The sequence below is a fragment of the Acinonyx jubatus genome, chromosome F2 (assembly GCF_027475565.1).
Source record: "Acinonyx jubatus isolate Ajub_Pintada_27869175 chromosome F2, VMU_Ajub_asm_v1.0, whole genome shotgun sequence".
NCBI lineage: Eukaryota > Metazoa > Chordata > Mammalia > Carnivora > Felidae > Acinonyx > Acinonyx jubatus.
The window spans coordinates 16,321,740-16,336,271 of record NC_069394.1 but is presented as its reverse complement, the minus strand read 5'-3'; the positions used below and the strand labels follow the sequence as shown (position 1 = coordinate 16,336,271).

The 14,532-nt window shown below is 45.1% G+C and overlaps 1 protein-coding gene across 3 annotated transcripts in view; it reads left to right on the top strand.

The window, feature by feature from the left end:
• Positions 1–14,532, top strand: part of FER1L6 (fer-1 like family member 6) — a 155,496-nt gene that overhangs the window by 30,822 nt on the left and 110,142 nt on the right. For all 3 annotated transcript variants that reach the window (XR_008292528.1, XM_027063947.2, XM_053208154.1), the window contains exons 2-5: positions 5,604–5,686; positions 9,719–9,839; positions 12,541–12,595; positions 12,677–12,808. Coding sequence is in view for 2 of the 3 variants with exons in the window: in XM_027063947.2 (XP_026919748.2) it covers positions 5,604–5,686; positions 9,719–9,839; positions 12,541–12,595; positions 12,677–12,808 (391 nt within the window). In the remaining variant the exon portion in view is untranslated. The remainder of the gene's footprint in view (positions 1–5,603; positions 5,687–9,718; positions 9,840–12,540; positions 12,596–12,676; positions 12,809–14,532) is intronic.

The window sequence follows — 14,532 nt, the reverse complement described above, 5'->3', positions numbered from 1 at the left end:
GATATAAAGAGGATGGAATAAGGAAAATGAATATTTTCATAGGGGCCTAAGCAAGAGAAAGTTTGGGGCTGGAAAGAATTCAGCAGCCCTATTTACACTGCCTGCCAATATTTATTTCTGTGGTTTCCTTGCATTCTGATCAACCCGGTCACGTGCCAGTCTTAGCTGTAGAGGAGAAGGAATAGAACACCAGTGGCCACAGGTTGAAAAAGGCTCCCCCAACCCTTGGAAGATGGCATCAATAGTGGGCCCTGTTGGCATCCTGCGGGATGGGCAAGATGCATGCGAGGGAAAAGTCCCCATTTCCCTGAGGCAGTCCTACAGCAGCACCCTTCTACCTTGCCCTTGAACATTTGGCAAAGCTCTCTGAAGGGCTGTCAGAGGCTGGCTTAACCAGGCTGGCTCCACACAAGGTGGCTCTCAATTATTCCTGAGTCATCCTTGGTTCAGAGAAACCACAGGAGGAGGGATTCAGTAGCATCCTTGGAGGTGCATTTCCTAGTCTCAGCTGACTCTTGCAGGTGACATATCAAGGTTCTCGGTGATTGTCTGTGGAGTTGGTGACATTTGAATCTCCTTATGATGGCCTCTGAGGCTGGAATGTACAAAATGGGGGCCTAACAGAGAAACATTCATTTACCGCAATGAGGTAGGAGATTGCGAATCACAGTAGAGAAAACTGGTTCCCATGAGATTGGGAGTCAGGGCCCAATCTCTTTAGGCCATTGTCTGGGACACTTTGGACCCAAATAGAGGACTGATCCTTCTCTGTCTTAAACTGAAGGACTCAGTTCCTCCAAGGATGGGTTGATCCTGTGCAGAGTAGAGAAGCAACAAAATTGTGGACCAGTTGCCAGGATGGGGGTTGAGTGGAAGACGAGCTGGGGTAGGATGATAAAGTCCAGCCCATCAAACAGATCCACCAAGTGCTCTGAACTTCCTAAGTTTCACTGCCCCCCTTTGATTAAAAATTTGCCTTTGAACTTCCTTGAAAAAACGTGCACTTTCTCTTTGTGAGGAGAGTTCACTGGCACTAATTACTTAAGTACAGGGATTTGCAACCCTACTTCACATTAGAATGACCTTGGAAACGTAAAAACTACCAAGCCATTGGCCTCGCTGCTGACCAGGGAAATCAGATTCTCCAGGATGGGATCTGGCCGCAGTGGGGGAGACAGTTTTAGAAAGCGCCCCATATGAGTCCGATATACAGCCCAAGTTAACCATCATTGCCTAAAGAAGTAAGATATAGAGCAGGCAAGTTGCTATAGGAAGATTATGGGGAGAGAGGAAGAAACATTTCGGTCTTGGCAAGGCAGGAAGACACATGGATTTATATTTTAACAATCTTCAGTCAAAAGCCAACATAGTGGCTATTTCTATATTTGGTGATTTGCCTTTAATGAATATATCCCAGGCTTAAAAGTAAGATGAGTACACAGATCAGATATTCCCAAGAAGGTATTTCTCCGTAGGCAACTGGGAATTTATCCAAGGCTCTCTGGATGACCTCAGAATGGTGGTAAGGCTTGATTTTGCTTTATTTTTAAGGTAGTCCTGATTCCATACAAAGCCATTCTTTTAATAAGGAATTTTAAAGTTTATAAGAGTTTGCCATATAAATCAATTCATAAATCAAAGTTGTTTTTTCCACACTGGATGTTATGACTCTGTGTTTGGAGGGTGAGGTGCACAGATGACCTGTATCCTGTGACCTTAGGTGGGAGGAGAGCAGGAGGGGCTAGTAATGGACACATCGGTTGACTCAGCTTCATGTTTGGTTGCTGGGCCTGAGCTGCTTCTGTTCCACACTGAAGGTAGAAAAGGTGACTCCAGAAGGGGAATTTTGTGATGCAAGTGGAAAACCACATGGAGACCCTCATTGTGAGCCATTTCCTAATCTGTGTCCAGTGAGCCACGGACATGAGATTAAATTAGTTATTTGTAGAGCTCCTAACTGTTCAGCATGAGCACTGAATGGGGTCATAATACATAACATCTTACAAGAAAAGCAGAGTTAATGACTTTATTGCCACTTCCTGCAGAAGAAGAGCCTGAAGCTCAGAGAAGTCCCATGGCCGGCCCCACTGGCGTAGTTAGAAAATGGTAGACGTGAGACCCAAACTCTAGTTGTCCAGCCCCTCTTTCTGTGTGCCAGGCCGGCTGCCTCCCCGCGGTGCCGGCCCTGTGGTTCAACATGGAGTGATGCCCACCTGGAACAGATGTGCTGAAGCCAAAGCCTAACACGTGCACTGTTTAACGCTCTTATTGTTTGGATACAGATATCGGAGTCATGGTAGCTTTCACCCCGAGGAGACCAGGTTGGTACGGGGGTTTCTGTGTGTCTTGACTTACCTTGGGGTGGCCCCGGGAGGAGATTCAATAGTTCGGATACGAGAGCCCCATCGCTTTTGTAAAGTGGGAGAGTTCCCTTGCTAGAGTCCTCAGCAAGCCGAGAAGGAGAAGGGCGGTTTGATGGCCGTTGCCCTGGGGACTTATTTCCTCATTTACTGGCCGATCCCAACATACTGGCTAGAAACCCCTGACAACCTCTTATTTGTAAAGATGGATAATAATAGCATCCGTCTCGCGGTCTGTTGTGAGAACCCTAGGAGATGGTGTGTGTAAAATGGTGCTCCTGGCACATAGTGTTAATACATGTTTAAAAAATATTGAACTCAGGGGAATAGTGCAGCACATTTCCGTGTCATCAATGTTGTAATGCAGCATTTTGCAGTGGGTTTTACACTTTCCAAGCCTTGTTTCCTATTTTAACGCCACCCTATGAATTGGGTAAGAAATGTTTGGGTCATGTGGGAATGAACCATGCTCATCTGGGTTAAGTGGCTGGTCTTAAATTCAAGAGGTAACAGGCGATTCAAACAGGCCCGTGGGCCGTCTTCTGTCACCAGTTCACTCTCTGCTGCCCAATCTGCCCGTGGCCAATTATTCTGGGCTGCTGAGCCATGCCTTCTCTCTACTGCAGATGTCACGGGGCTGAGGAGGAAAAATCAATTTTCATCAAGAAGCCTTTCATGCTGGGAGTCATGCTGGGAGTGCCCTTGATGACTGACTCAGGGTTTCAGGCAAACAACCTTGTGCGTTTGTGAAACAAACATCAAGCCATCCAGGGGAGCTGAGCTGATTGTAAATCCACTGGGCATTACTGAAAGGCTCTGCGGCTTCCTTGGTGGCTGGGTCTGAGCTGTGCCTAGAAAAGAGCTTCTCAGCATTGGGTCTTCTACAAAGCAATTACAAATTTCTGAAAGTGGCTCCAGACATTGGTATGTTTTAAACTTCCTGAGGTGCCCCTAATGGTCAGCTGGGCCAAGAGATCTTGGTTTCCGAGGGGGCAGAGGTATCTGTCTTTCTTTTTCTGCCTTCGCTAGCAACCTCGGGCATGCTTTGGTGCCTCCGTCACAAGCTGCCTGATGGGAGATGCAGAATGCCAAGGCCATCTGTGATGAGGATGTCAGCTTCCTAAAGGAACATCAAGTCTCCCTGTGGTAGATACTGTCATTTATGAGTAGTGACTTCCTGTTTGCTGATGGAAGAAATTGAGCCTTTTCAAATATGCCTCCATGAAATGACCATGGCATTGAGCCACTGGGGACCACAATGGCAAGTCAGGGTTTGGAAGGTGCTGGCCTGGGCCCTCCGTTTGGTAACTCTCTTTTGAAAACAGGAAAGTTATTGCAAGTTGCCTTTAAGAAATTTCAGAAGAGGGAAATCCTCCTTGTGTATGTTCCTCTGAGATTCTTGGGATACTTAGAATGATTTGCATCACAGATGATGGCAAGCCAAAGAGAGGGAAATGCTACCTGCAAAAAGGGCATATTCTAGCACTTTCTATATACCGGGCACTGCCTTCAGTGCTTTGATGACTTCACCTCATTTTTAGTCTCACAGGTCTGTGAAGCAGGTACGTTATTATTCCTTTCCATAAATTTGTACCCGTGGGGAAACTGAGGCAAAGAGAAGTATCATGACTTGCCCAATCCATCGATGTCTTGCAGGGTTCCAGAGCCTGTTCTTTCCATTCTACTATATCTCAGGGTCTTAAAGGACCCCCAAGATCCCATAGACCAGTCCCCCTCTTCTGATGTTTGTTCTCTCTACAACATCCTTTTCTGGTGGTCACCAGGCCTTTGCTTGCCCACCTCCAGGAACAGGGAACTCACAGCTACCCAATGCAGTCCATTTCACTGTTGAGACAACACCAATGTGGGGGGCTCCTTAATTTCTCAGTTGAATTAAGGCAGAACATAAAAAGAATAAATAAATAAGTAAATTAATAAATAAATAGAATGAACATCTGTCACCTAGTAGCTTCCATTCATTGGTCTTAATCCTATCCTTTATGAGAAGAACAAGAATACTAACATTTATTGAGCAACCTGTATGTTCCATGTACTGTGCTAAATGCTTTGCTTTTCTTATCTTGTCTCACACGTGAGGGCCCTAAAGTGCAGAGAGGGTCAGCCTGCACAGATAGCACCGGGACTAGAACCCAGACAGTCTGATGTGGAATCCCTGCTCTGAGCTCCTTGCGAGTCCTATCCACACAAGCAGCACACTGGACGTCATTGATGGCCCTCCACTCTCTTCACATGCAGGACTTGCAGGATGTTCCCTGGGAGGCTTTGCTGCTCTTCCCTCCCTTCTCCTTTCTGCCCTTTTTCTTCCTTCTCCGTCCCCTGGGGGGCCAGCTCACCAGCCTGTCTGACTCAGGGCCAGGACTTCCCTCTGAACTGGGTCCATCATTGTACTGTCCTGTGTTCGGTCCCCCTCGACTCCAGAAAGGGCTCTCTCAGGAGGAGTGTCCAGAATGCTTCTGTTGTCTGTTAAGATGGAGAAGCAGGGCTCTTTCCTGGGATAGAGGGAGGCCCCAAGTAGCTTCCGCTCACAGCTAATAATGACAGTAATAACAGAAGCTAATATTCCAGGCACACACCATCAGTGTCAGCTGAGCTGTGCACTTGTGGTGGGACCTCACAGGGTCTTGACCTTGGAAATAGTATGGGAGCGTGGCTCTGGAGAATGTGTTCACTCTGCTCAGGGAAACCTGTTCAGGCCGCCCACTGGCTCTAGTCTGGGTTCTGAAATCAGACAGTCCTGGGTTCTGGGTAGCTTTGATGCTCAGAGCTGTGTGACCTTAGAAATACTACCTACCCTCTGTGGGCCTTGGCTCTTCATCTGTAAGATGGGTGAGAGGGGGGTTGCTGCGTTGGCTAAGTGATGTCATTCATTTTTGAGTGCCTGGTACAGGGAAGTGAGGAGAAATGGTGAAATACCAGCCGGTGGTGTTAGTATTCATATTCTGCGTCATTTAAGTTCTAGGTGGACCTCATGTTTTCTGGTGAGGTTTCATGGTTTCTGCAAATGTAGAGCTGTCTGAAGAGCTTGTTGGTTCTTCCTGACTTGTCTTTTGATCCTCATCCACCAGGGTGAAAGAGGAGGCTGGTCAGCTTCCAGGAAAACTCAGTGTGTGTGTGTGTGTGTGTGTGTGTGTGTGTGTGTGTGTGTGTGTGTTTTCTCCTAATATGTCTGAATGACTTGAAGTTACTGTTACAATGTTGTTTAGTTTTCCTTCTTCTTTTCAGAAAGGGGATGTTTGGGCTCAAGCTGAAGAAGAAGAAGAAGAAAGCAGAGAAGGGGTTAACACTAGCCAATAAGGCTGCTCAAGGTGAGGCTTTTGGGGGTGGGGGGAAATGCACTACGCTGGCATTGGGAGCCTACAGGTCTCATAGAGTTGACACCTCCTTGGCTGAGAATGGAGCTGTCCCTCCGTGGAAGCGTGGAAGCCAGGTGGGGGGTGTGCTACCTGCTGGGTCTTCAGGCCCTGCTGGTCACAGGTGCAATCCACCCCAGTGCTGCTGGTCACCTGGTCATTGGGCCCAACAGGGGTGGGGCGGACACCTGCTGGGCCATGGAAGGGGACCCCAAGGAGAGGCGGTGACAAGGTCCAAGCTCCTGTTTCTCTTCTCATTTGCTATGTAGCCCAGGATAAGCCACTGCACAGCTCTAGATTCTGTTTCTTCCTTTGTCAAGCGGGCACGATGTGGGTTGCTGGGCTGACCTCACACACCATGGGGAGGATCCAGTGAGATTTTAAAAATAAGAGTGAGGACAGCAGCTGCTACGGGGGAGGCTCTGTATTTATTGTCTCATTTGACCCTGCCATCATCTTACCAGTGGGTGTTGTTATCCCAGGTTTACAAATGAGGTTGCAGAGATGCAGAGAGAATAAGTAAAGTATGGGAAGGACAGCAGCAGAATTTGCAGGGCCTAGTGGAAAATAAGAACGCAAAGCCCTTGCTAAGAAATTATTAAGAGTTTGTGGATGGCAATAGCAGAGTGCTGAGCTCAGTGTGACAAGGTCCTTCGGATCACAGGACCCTGTGTGGAGGCACAGACCCCGCAAGCCTCTCAGGCTGGGAGCCCAGAACCAGGAAGCAGTGGCATTGGGATGCACGTCCTGGCTGTCGGACTTTTTGCCCTCAGAATGGGCGGCTTGCTTCTTCGAAAGAACAAATAAATCCCCAAGTTACAGTGTGAACCGTACGTACCGATGGAGCCAGGCCTGGCATCAGGTATACACACGTTTGTTGAGTCAAATAGGATTAACTGCTTCCGATGGACACGTCTGCGGTGGTCTTCCGGAGACTTCTGCTGAGTGGCCCTGACAACACCCAGCGTGAGGCTAGCTTTCTGGAACATTTACGAGCCCAAATGGTGCAGTGGGTCTGCTGTGTCTTCACCCCTCTCGTCTCCTTGGAGGGACCCATTGGGATGGGATGGGAGAGGCATTTTAAGTGGGGACAGGACTTAAAGCTTAACGAAATACTTGTCTGTTCAGTCAAATTGAAGGTATCAGGGAGTAGGTAGAAAAGGCTTTTAGGTCTTTCCTGGTGTCTTTGAAATTGTGACCCTACAGTAGGTCCTGGGGCACAAGGTTGAATGAGACAGTCCCTTACTTTCACGATGTTACGAAAAATAATATTTATGACACATTTAACAAGTCCCTGCTGCTTTTTATTTGACATGCATCATTCATGACTCTGAAATGTAGGTTCTTTTGCCCCTATTTTACAATAGAGGTTCAGAGAGGGTGAGTGCTTGCCCAAAGTCACACAGCCAATAAGTGGAGAAGCCAGCTCCTGAGCCTAGGTCAATCTTATACACGGGCCTGGGTTTTCCTATTCCATGGGTCAGCCTCCAGTTAGGAGCCTATAATGACCACATAAGGAAGGAAAGAACAAGGTGGTGGAGATTTAGGGCAGTCAACCTCAGGCATTTCAGAGAAGCTGGCTCCTATGGCTCATTCTAATTAGAGTTGTCAGCCCAGAAAGCAAACAAGGCAGAGAGGAATCAGACCCTTCCTAGAAAGTAAATAGCATTCATCCTGCTGACTAGGGGCTTGCCCTGTGGGAGACTGACAAAACAAAGTCCATAGAAGTGAGTACACTTTGGTCTTTCCTTTTGGGCCTATCCTGGAAAGTTAGGCTCTTCTGGATGTAGCATTTGGAGATTCTCGGAGTCAGTGGGTCTCATGTCTGTGTATTTGAGGCATAGTGGCTATATCTTAATTTCATAAAATTCCAGTGATCCTAACCCATCCTTTAACTAGTTATCCAACAGAGTTTTTGAGTACCTCCCATGATCTTCCATTCATGCATTTGCTCAAGAAAGACTAATGGAAGTTCCACTGAGTGTTGGGTCCTGTGCTAGATTCTATTCTATATGATGGTGAACATCGGATAGATTAGAGAGGGGCTAGCCCTGTGTAGGACTCTTCCGTTTGTCTTTCCAAATCAATTCTCCACCTGTCCTCAGCCCCAGGAGGCTGACCTGTATTGATGCACAGCCCAGGTCCCTTTCCCGATGGGGCGCCCCAGCAGGAAGTTTGAAGGACGTAGGAGTGTGAGCTCAGGATTCATGGTTGGATGTGCCCCTCAACGAAGGGGATGGTTACTGCTCTTTATAGGGAAGCCAGCTAGACCTGACTTCCTCTCCTTCCAGGTTCTGGTAACTGCTCTCCTCATTTTGGGGTCTTCCAAACAGATACAGTGTGGCTGCTCTGAGCCTCAGGTAGCTGCACAACCCTTTGTGATTTTCCTGTACCCACACCCGTGTAAATTACCAAGTCCTCAGATCATTCTGTTCTGGGGGCACCCTCTGTTACCTATTGGGACCTGAGGAGGTACCTGAATTACAAGTTGAGAAAAGTGCTATAAAGAACATAGAAAAAAAAGCATCTCTGTGGGGTGGGTAACATTGGCCTTGCCTCGCTTTATAGATGAGGACAGCAGGGCTGAGAGAAGATCCTCAAGTTAGGGTGTGGCAAGGCTGGGATTTCCACCCAACCTTTGGGGCCAGGGTTTTGAACTACACCATGCAGAGTCTCTTAGTGCATGAGAGTATTCCACACTGTCTGTTTTTTACCAAAAACCTGGCTGAGAGGTGGTTCCTCAGCTTTGCTACACATTAGAATCACCTGGGGTCCGTGTGGGGCGGTGCACCTGGTTGGCTCAGCTCAGGTCATGATCTCGTTTGTGAGTTTGAACCCTGCTGCAGGCTCCGAAGTGGCAGTGTGGAGCCTGCTTGGGATTCTCTGTCTCTCTCTCTCTCAAAATAAATAAACAAACTTTAAAAAGAAAAGGAATCACCTGGGGATTTAAAACATCTTGACATCCAGGTGATATCCCAGATAAATTAAATCAGAATCCCACAGTGGGGGAAGAGATCTAAAGAATATGTTTACTATCTATTCATTTAAATTTTTTAGACACTTGTGCATTCCTTTCCTGTGGCTGCTATAACAAATTACCACAAACTGGGTGGGTTAAAATAACCCACATTAATTTTCTCATAGTAATGGAGGCCGGAAATCAGTATCACTGGGTGGAAATAAAAATATTGGCAGGGCCCCATCCCCTGGGGAGTATCTGATTCCTGCCTCTAGTGTTCTTCTGATGGTTATGATGGGCATCTGTCCCACCTCTGCCTGTGATTACATTGCATTCTTCTGTTCCCTGCCTCCCTCTTGTAAGGATATATATTATTGCAATTAGGACCCACCTGTATAATCTAGGATAATCTCCTCATCTCAAAATCCTTCATTTAATCACATCTGCAAAGACCCTTTTTCCAAGTAACATTTACAGGTTCTGGAGACTAGGACTCGATATCTTTGGGGACTATGATTCAACCTAGGGCACTTTCTACTCAAAATTGGCCCTCAGACAGCAGGAACAGATCTACATGGGACATTGCTATTGGAAATGCAGAATCTTGGGCTCCACCCCAGACCTGCTGAATCAGAATCAGCATTTTAACAGCTTCCCAGGTGATTCTTATGCACATTAAATTTTACTGATGAGGTTCAGAGGGAATAAATTACTTGTCTGAAATTCCACTGTGGCAAGGTCATGACTTGAAAGCATGTCTTTGAATTCATAATCCAGTTTTCTTTCCATAATACCATGCGTATAAATCTACTCTTTTTTGGAAATAGAAGACGAATTTACTGTTTAGAAAAGTTAAGGTATGTGCCTGTCTTTTCTGCCAATAAAATGTTAAGTTGCACGCTGGCAGGGACTGTCTGAATGTCTTCACGTACCCCTTATGGTGATTAGCATAGCGCTGGACGGTTGAGGCTCAGATCACCACTGTGGATCATATTTGACAGAGTTTTCTTCCTTGTTTGCTTCTCTAGATGGCCAGGATGAAGCAAAAGCGTCACAGGAGGGGCCTTCACACCAGGAAGGACTGGGAGGAGATATAATTTATGGTCATGCGTCTGTGACCCCTGTCCCTGCAGCTCCTCCAAAGAGAAGGTACAGTGCTGGTGCAGGCAGTCAGCACACATTTACTGGGCACCTCCATGTGCAGGAACCCCTGCAGGCTCTGGGAAACAGAGAATAATAACTGATCACTGGTCACAAGGCGCCAAAGGTCTAAGGCAGGAAGACAAGAGGTCTGTATGTATTCAGTTTCCTCCATGGCAGTGCTGGCGTCCTGATACTGGTCAGCCTTCAGCAAGCCAGGGTCCCACCTTGACCAACTTCTGCTCTTCAATCCCCTGAGTTAAGGTCTCATAATTCAGCAATGACAGCAACAACAGGAGGCAGACTCAGGAGCTGTCCCTCACCTGCTCTTTAATTCATCAAGGTGCCAGGTGTCTTAGCTCTGTGTTTGTCCCAAATGTTTGTACTACCCGACAAAAAGTCAGGACAAACTGGCCTTCATGCCTGTGATTTGCTCTATCAGTTAGCAATTGATGTGTAACACTCCCAAACTCAGAGGCCTAGTAAAAAATTTGTTGCTCCTTATGAGTCTGTGGGCTTCTTGGTTAGTTTTACTGGTTCTAGACTGATACACATCCACACTCATGTGTGTGCGTGTGGTCATTTGGTAGCTCTCCTGATTTTAGTTTGAGTGTTGGCTGGTAATAGGCTGGTCTAAGATTGCTTCATCTGGGACCACCGAGCTCCCCTCGATATGGCATTAGATCCTCCAGCAGGCTAGTCTGATCTTGTTCTAATGGTGGTGATGGCAGAGTTCCGGGAGAAGGAGTATGAGTACATAAGGTCTTTTGAGCCCAGGCTTGGAATTAGCATGAGTCATTTCTGCTGCATTCTATTAGCCAGTGCAAGTCTGGAGTCCAGCCCATGTCAGAATGAGGGACAAGTCATAAGGCAAAGAGCATTGTTCCAAGGAAGCTAATACCTGGGGCTATCAATGCCTTCAGTCTACCATATTTGTTTATGTCTATTTCTTACTCATGGTAATTCCTCATGCCATCCCTTCTTTGTCCACTCAGAATTCTTATTGTCAATAAAGCAAATTAGTGCTTCCCTGTATGGCAGACTGAGTTGTTATTACTGGGCCCTACAGGATGGCACACAGTAGATATGTGGGTAGAGGGGGTTGGGAAACAGCTGGAAATCAGAGACGGTGATAGCTGAGAGGTTGACTCTTTAAAGGAGACATGAAGTTTGTATGCACATATTCACTGCGGTATCTCCTTCCCCCTTTACTACACCATGACGACCATGGCCCCCTAAGCTCCCTGACTCAGGATTTCAATTACTTTGAAATATCCTTGAAGGGATCCCTTGCCATTTATTTCACCAGAATAACGGCACCGCATGGAGGAAGGCAGGAGAAAAAGAAATAGGGAGTAGACTTTTTCTTTTTCCCTGGTCAGTGCATTCTCCATCAGTTGAAATTCTACCCACCAGATAATGCTCATTGACATCCAACCTCTGCAGTGAATTCTTCGTTGCTTACCTGGGCTCTCGGGAACTTCTCTCTTCTCTGAACTCCTATCACATTTTTTTTTTTTCTACAACACATTTTACACTTAAGAGTTTTTTCTTGCCATGCTTCGGTCCTCTCTCCCTTGGATAGATTGCTAGCTCTGTAACGGCCAGGATGATGGCTCATTCATCTGTTTTCTTCTCTGAGACCAGCACAGAGCTTTCGCACAGTAAATGATCAATGCGAATTTGCCATTTTATTAATGAACATATATACCTTTTGCTATGTACTCTTCCCTACATACATTATCTCCTTTCAGCCTCAGAACAACACTACATGGTAGGAATTATTATGTCCATTTTCAGATGAGGAAATTAAGGGTAACGTCACAAAATTGGGAAAAATAAATATTTTAATTCAGATCAGTCTGAGTCTAAAGCTTTGGGATTTTTACTAGCCTTCTTTGTTCTCTACTGGACTCAGTTGTAATCGGCGGAAATGGAACAAAGTCAAATGCATGATGGTATTGTTGGAAAGCAGGAGAATAAAATCCAATAGGAACTCAAGCTCAGTTCATTTCCCACCCGTTGCTGCCTTGGTGACAACAGGGATCCATCACCTCTTTCTACTGTTATCCGATTTCTAAATGCCCAGGTGTTGTGCATCTGTTTCTAATTCCTTACGACAGTCCAGATAAATGAAATCCCCTGGAATGTGAAATCTCACTGGCTTGGCATCTGGGTTGCTCCTTCCGATTTTCTCTTTTACCAATTCTTTCAAAAGCAATCACAAAACTCAGGATTCTTTTACCTACTCTAAATGGCAAAGGGGTCCTGTGGATAGGATCGGACAGGAAATAAGGGAGATCTTTATGCAGACCCAGCTGTGCTACTGACTTGCTGAGGCATTTGAGTTTCTCATTTTGTAAAACCAAAAATAAATGATACTGATGATCATATGCACAATAAGAGTTGACACTTATTCTCACCAAGCACTGGGTTAAACCTTTACATGTATTATATCATTTAATTGTAGCCATTATCTCATGCGGTAAGTGCTATTATTAGCTTCATTTTTAAGATGGAGTAACTGAGTCATAGAGAGGTTGAGTCACTTGTTCATTTACATTTTATCTCTTCCAGAGATGGAGAGAGAATATGTGATACAGTATAAATAAAAGCGCTTAGAAGTACCTGGGAAAATATTATCAAGGCTTATTGATCCCAAGTATGTTCTTATTTAATGAAACAAATACGTTAAACTTTCTTTTAATAGATCAAAACTGTCGACTAAGATCCATGATGGGGAGATCAGATCCCAAAACTATCAAGTAAGTGACAGTCTGTCCTGTGTCTTCTTGTGTGAATGAACAGCAAGGTCCAGAGTGCACATCTGCTACTTTGTGTTGTAGATTGCCATCACCATCATTGAGGCCCGCCAGCTGGTGGGTGAGAACATTGATCCAGTTGTGATCATTGAGGTTGGGGATGAGAAGAAGCAGAGCACCGTGAAGGAAGGAACCAACAGCCCATTTTACAATGAAGTAAGTCACGGAGGTCACCAGTATCCTCTCCACCAACACTCCCTGCACTGCCATCTGGGGTATTCTTTAGCCAAATAGAAAAACTGTGTCCCTCCTCACTGCTTCCCACCACTCATCTAAGCCCTGGAAAGTTCTCTGAGCTCCTTGCAGACAGCCCCATAGAGTTTCACAAAAAGATCATGGAAAAGAGAGATGAGGAATTCCCACTGATTTTAAATTCATTGCTGTGTTTTCGAAATACCCCATTTTCTTGTCTTTTTTTTTAAAATTTATTCTTATATCTTATATGATGATCTTCATTCACTATAAGGTCTGGTTTTATATTCAATAAATGTATTGAGTGTTGGTTGTAAAGAAGATAAACATTCTTTTTCATGAAAGAGACCCTAGAAATTTAATTATTAATTTTGAAATAGACATGTTGCATCGGAAAGTAAAATAGTCATATTTTTCCAAGCAGTGCAGAAATTGTGGACATCAAAGAGCGGAAAGCATCAAAGAGAGACAGGAGGCTTCTAAGTATTCTACACACTGAATTATTTTTTTTTAATAAAAAGATTACACAGTAAAAAAAGTGGTAAAATATACAGAGTATAAAATGATATATGATGAAGAATATGCATCCCTCTGATCTTTGATCCCTTAACCCCCTTCCTCTTGCCCTAGAGGCAGCCATCCTCACCAGGCATTTGTGTGCCCTTCCAGAGATATCCCAGGCATGTATGCGAGTACAAATAAATATTGTAACCAAATGGTAGCATTCTGTCCACTGTCCTGGACCTTGATCTTTTCACAAAGCAATGTATTTTAGATGATATTAGAGGTAATATCAAGACATATAGTTCAGTCTCATTTTCCCCTTATTGGTGTAGTTTCCCATTGCATTGATACACCATAATTTTCTAAACCAGTCAATCTCTCATTGATGGATATTAATTTTTTTCATCTTTCGGCTACTACTTACACTCATATTAATATGGCATAACTGGGGCAAAGAATATGCGTATTAAGAATTTTGAGGGGTTCCTGGGTGGCTCAGTCGGTTAAGCGTCCGACTTCGGCTCAGGTCATGATCTCATGGTCCGTGAGTTCGAGCCCCGCGTCGGGCTCTGTGCTGACAGCTCAAGCCTGGAGCCTGTTTCAGATTCTGTATCTCCCTCTCTCTCTGCCCCTCCCCTATTCCTGCTCTGTCTCTCTCTGTCTCAAAAATAAATAAACGTTAAAAAAAAAAAGAATTTGATATCACAAAATGCCCTCAAAGAGGTAATAATTTATACTCCAACTAACAGTGCACAAGAGTGCCTATTTCCCCATAGTCACTTTGACACCACGAATTATGAGAAAAATGCAGCGAACTCTTAATTATTTCCCTAATGGGAATAGTAATTGAAAAGGGAGACTGTTGGTAATGAAATCAACAGAAAATGGGCAAATCGGATTTGAGCTGTTAACTGCTTTCCTTGTCATCCATCACTCCTGTCTCTAAGCCTTTTACCATGAGTTGTTTCCTTCCTGTTCTACCCCCAACTCCAGAACAACTTTTAGCATGGATGGGACATGAAATAATGTGTATGAAAATGCTTTAAAACTGCAAAGCTCTACAGGTTTGTTAAATGCTGTAATTAGTATTTTCTTTATGCACACAAGTCCTGGATCTAAATTACATTAAGTTGGGACCAAGTGCAATCAGTAGACACTCAAGTAAAAATATAGAAGTTGAAGTA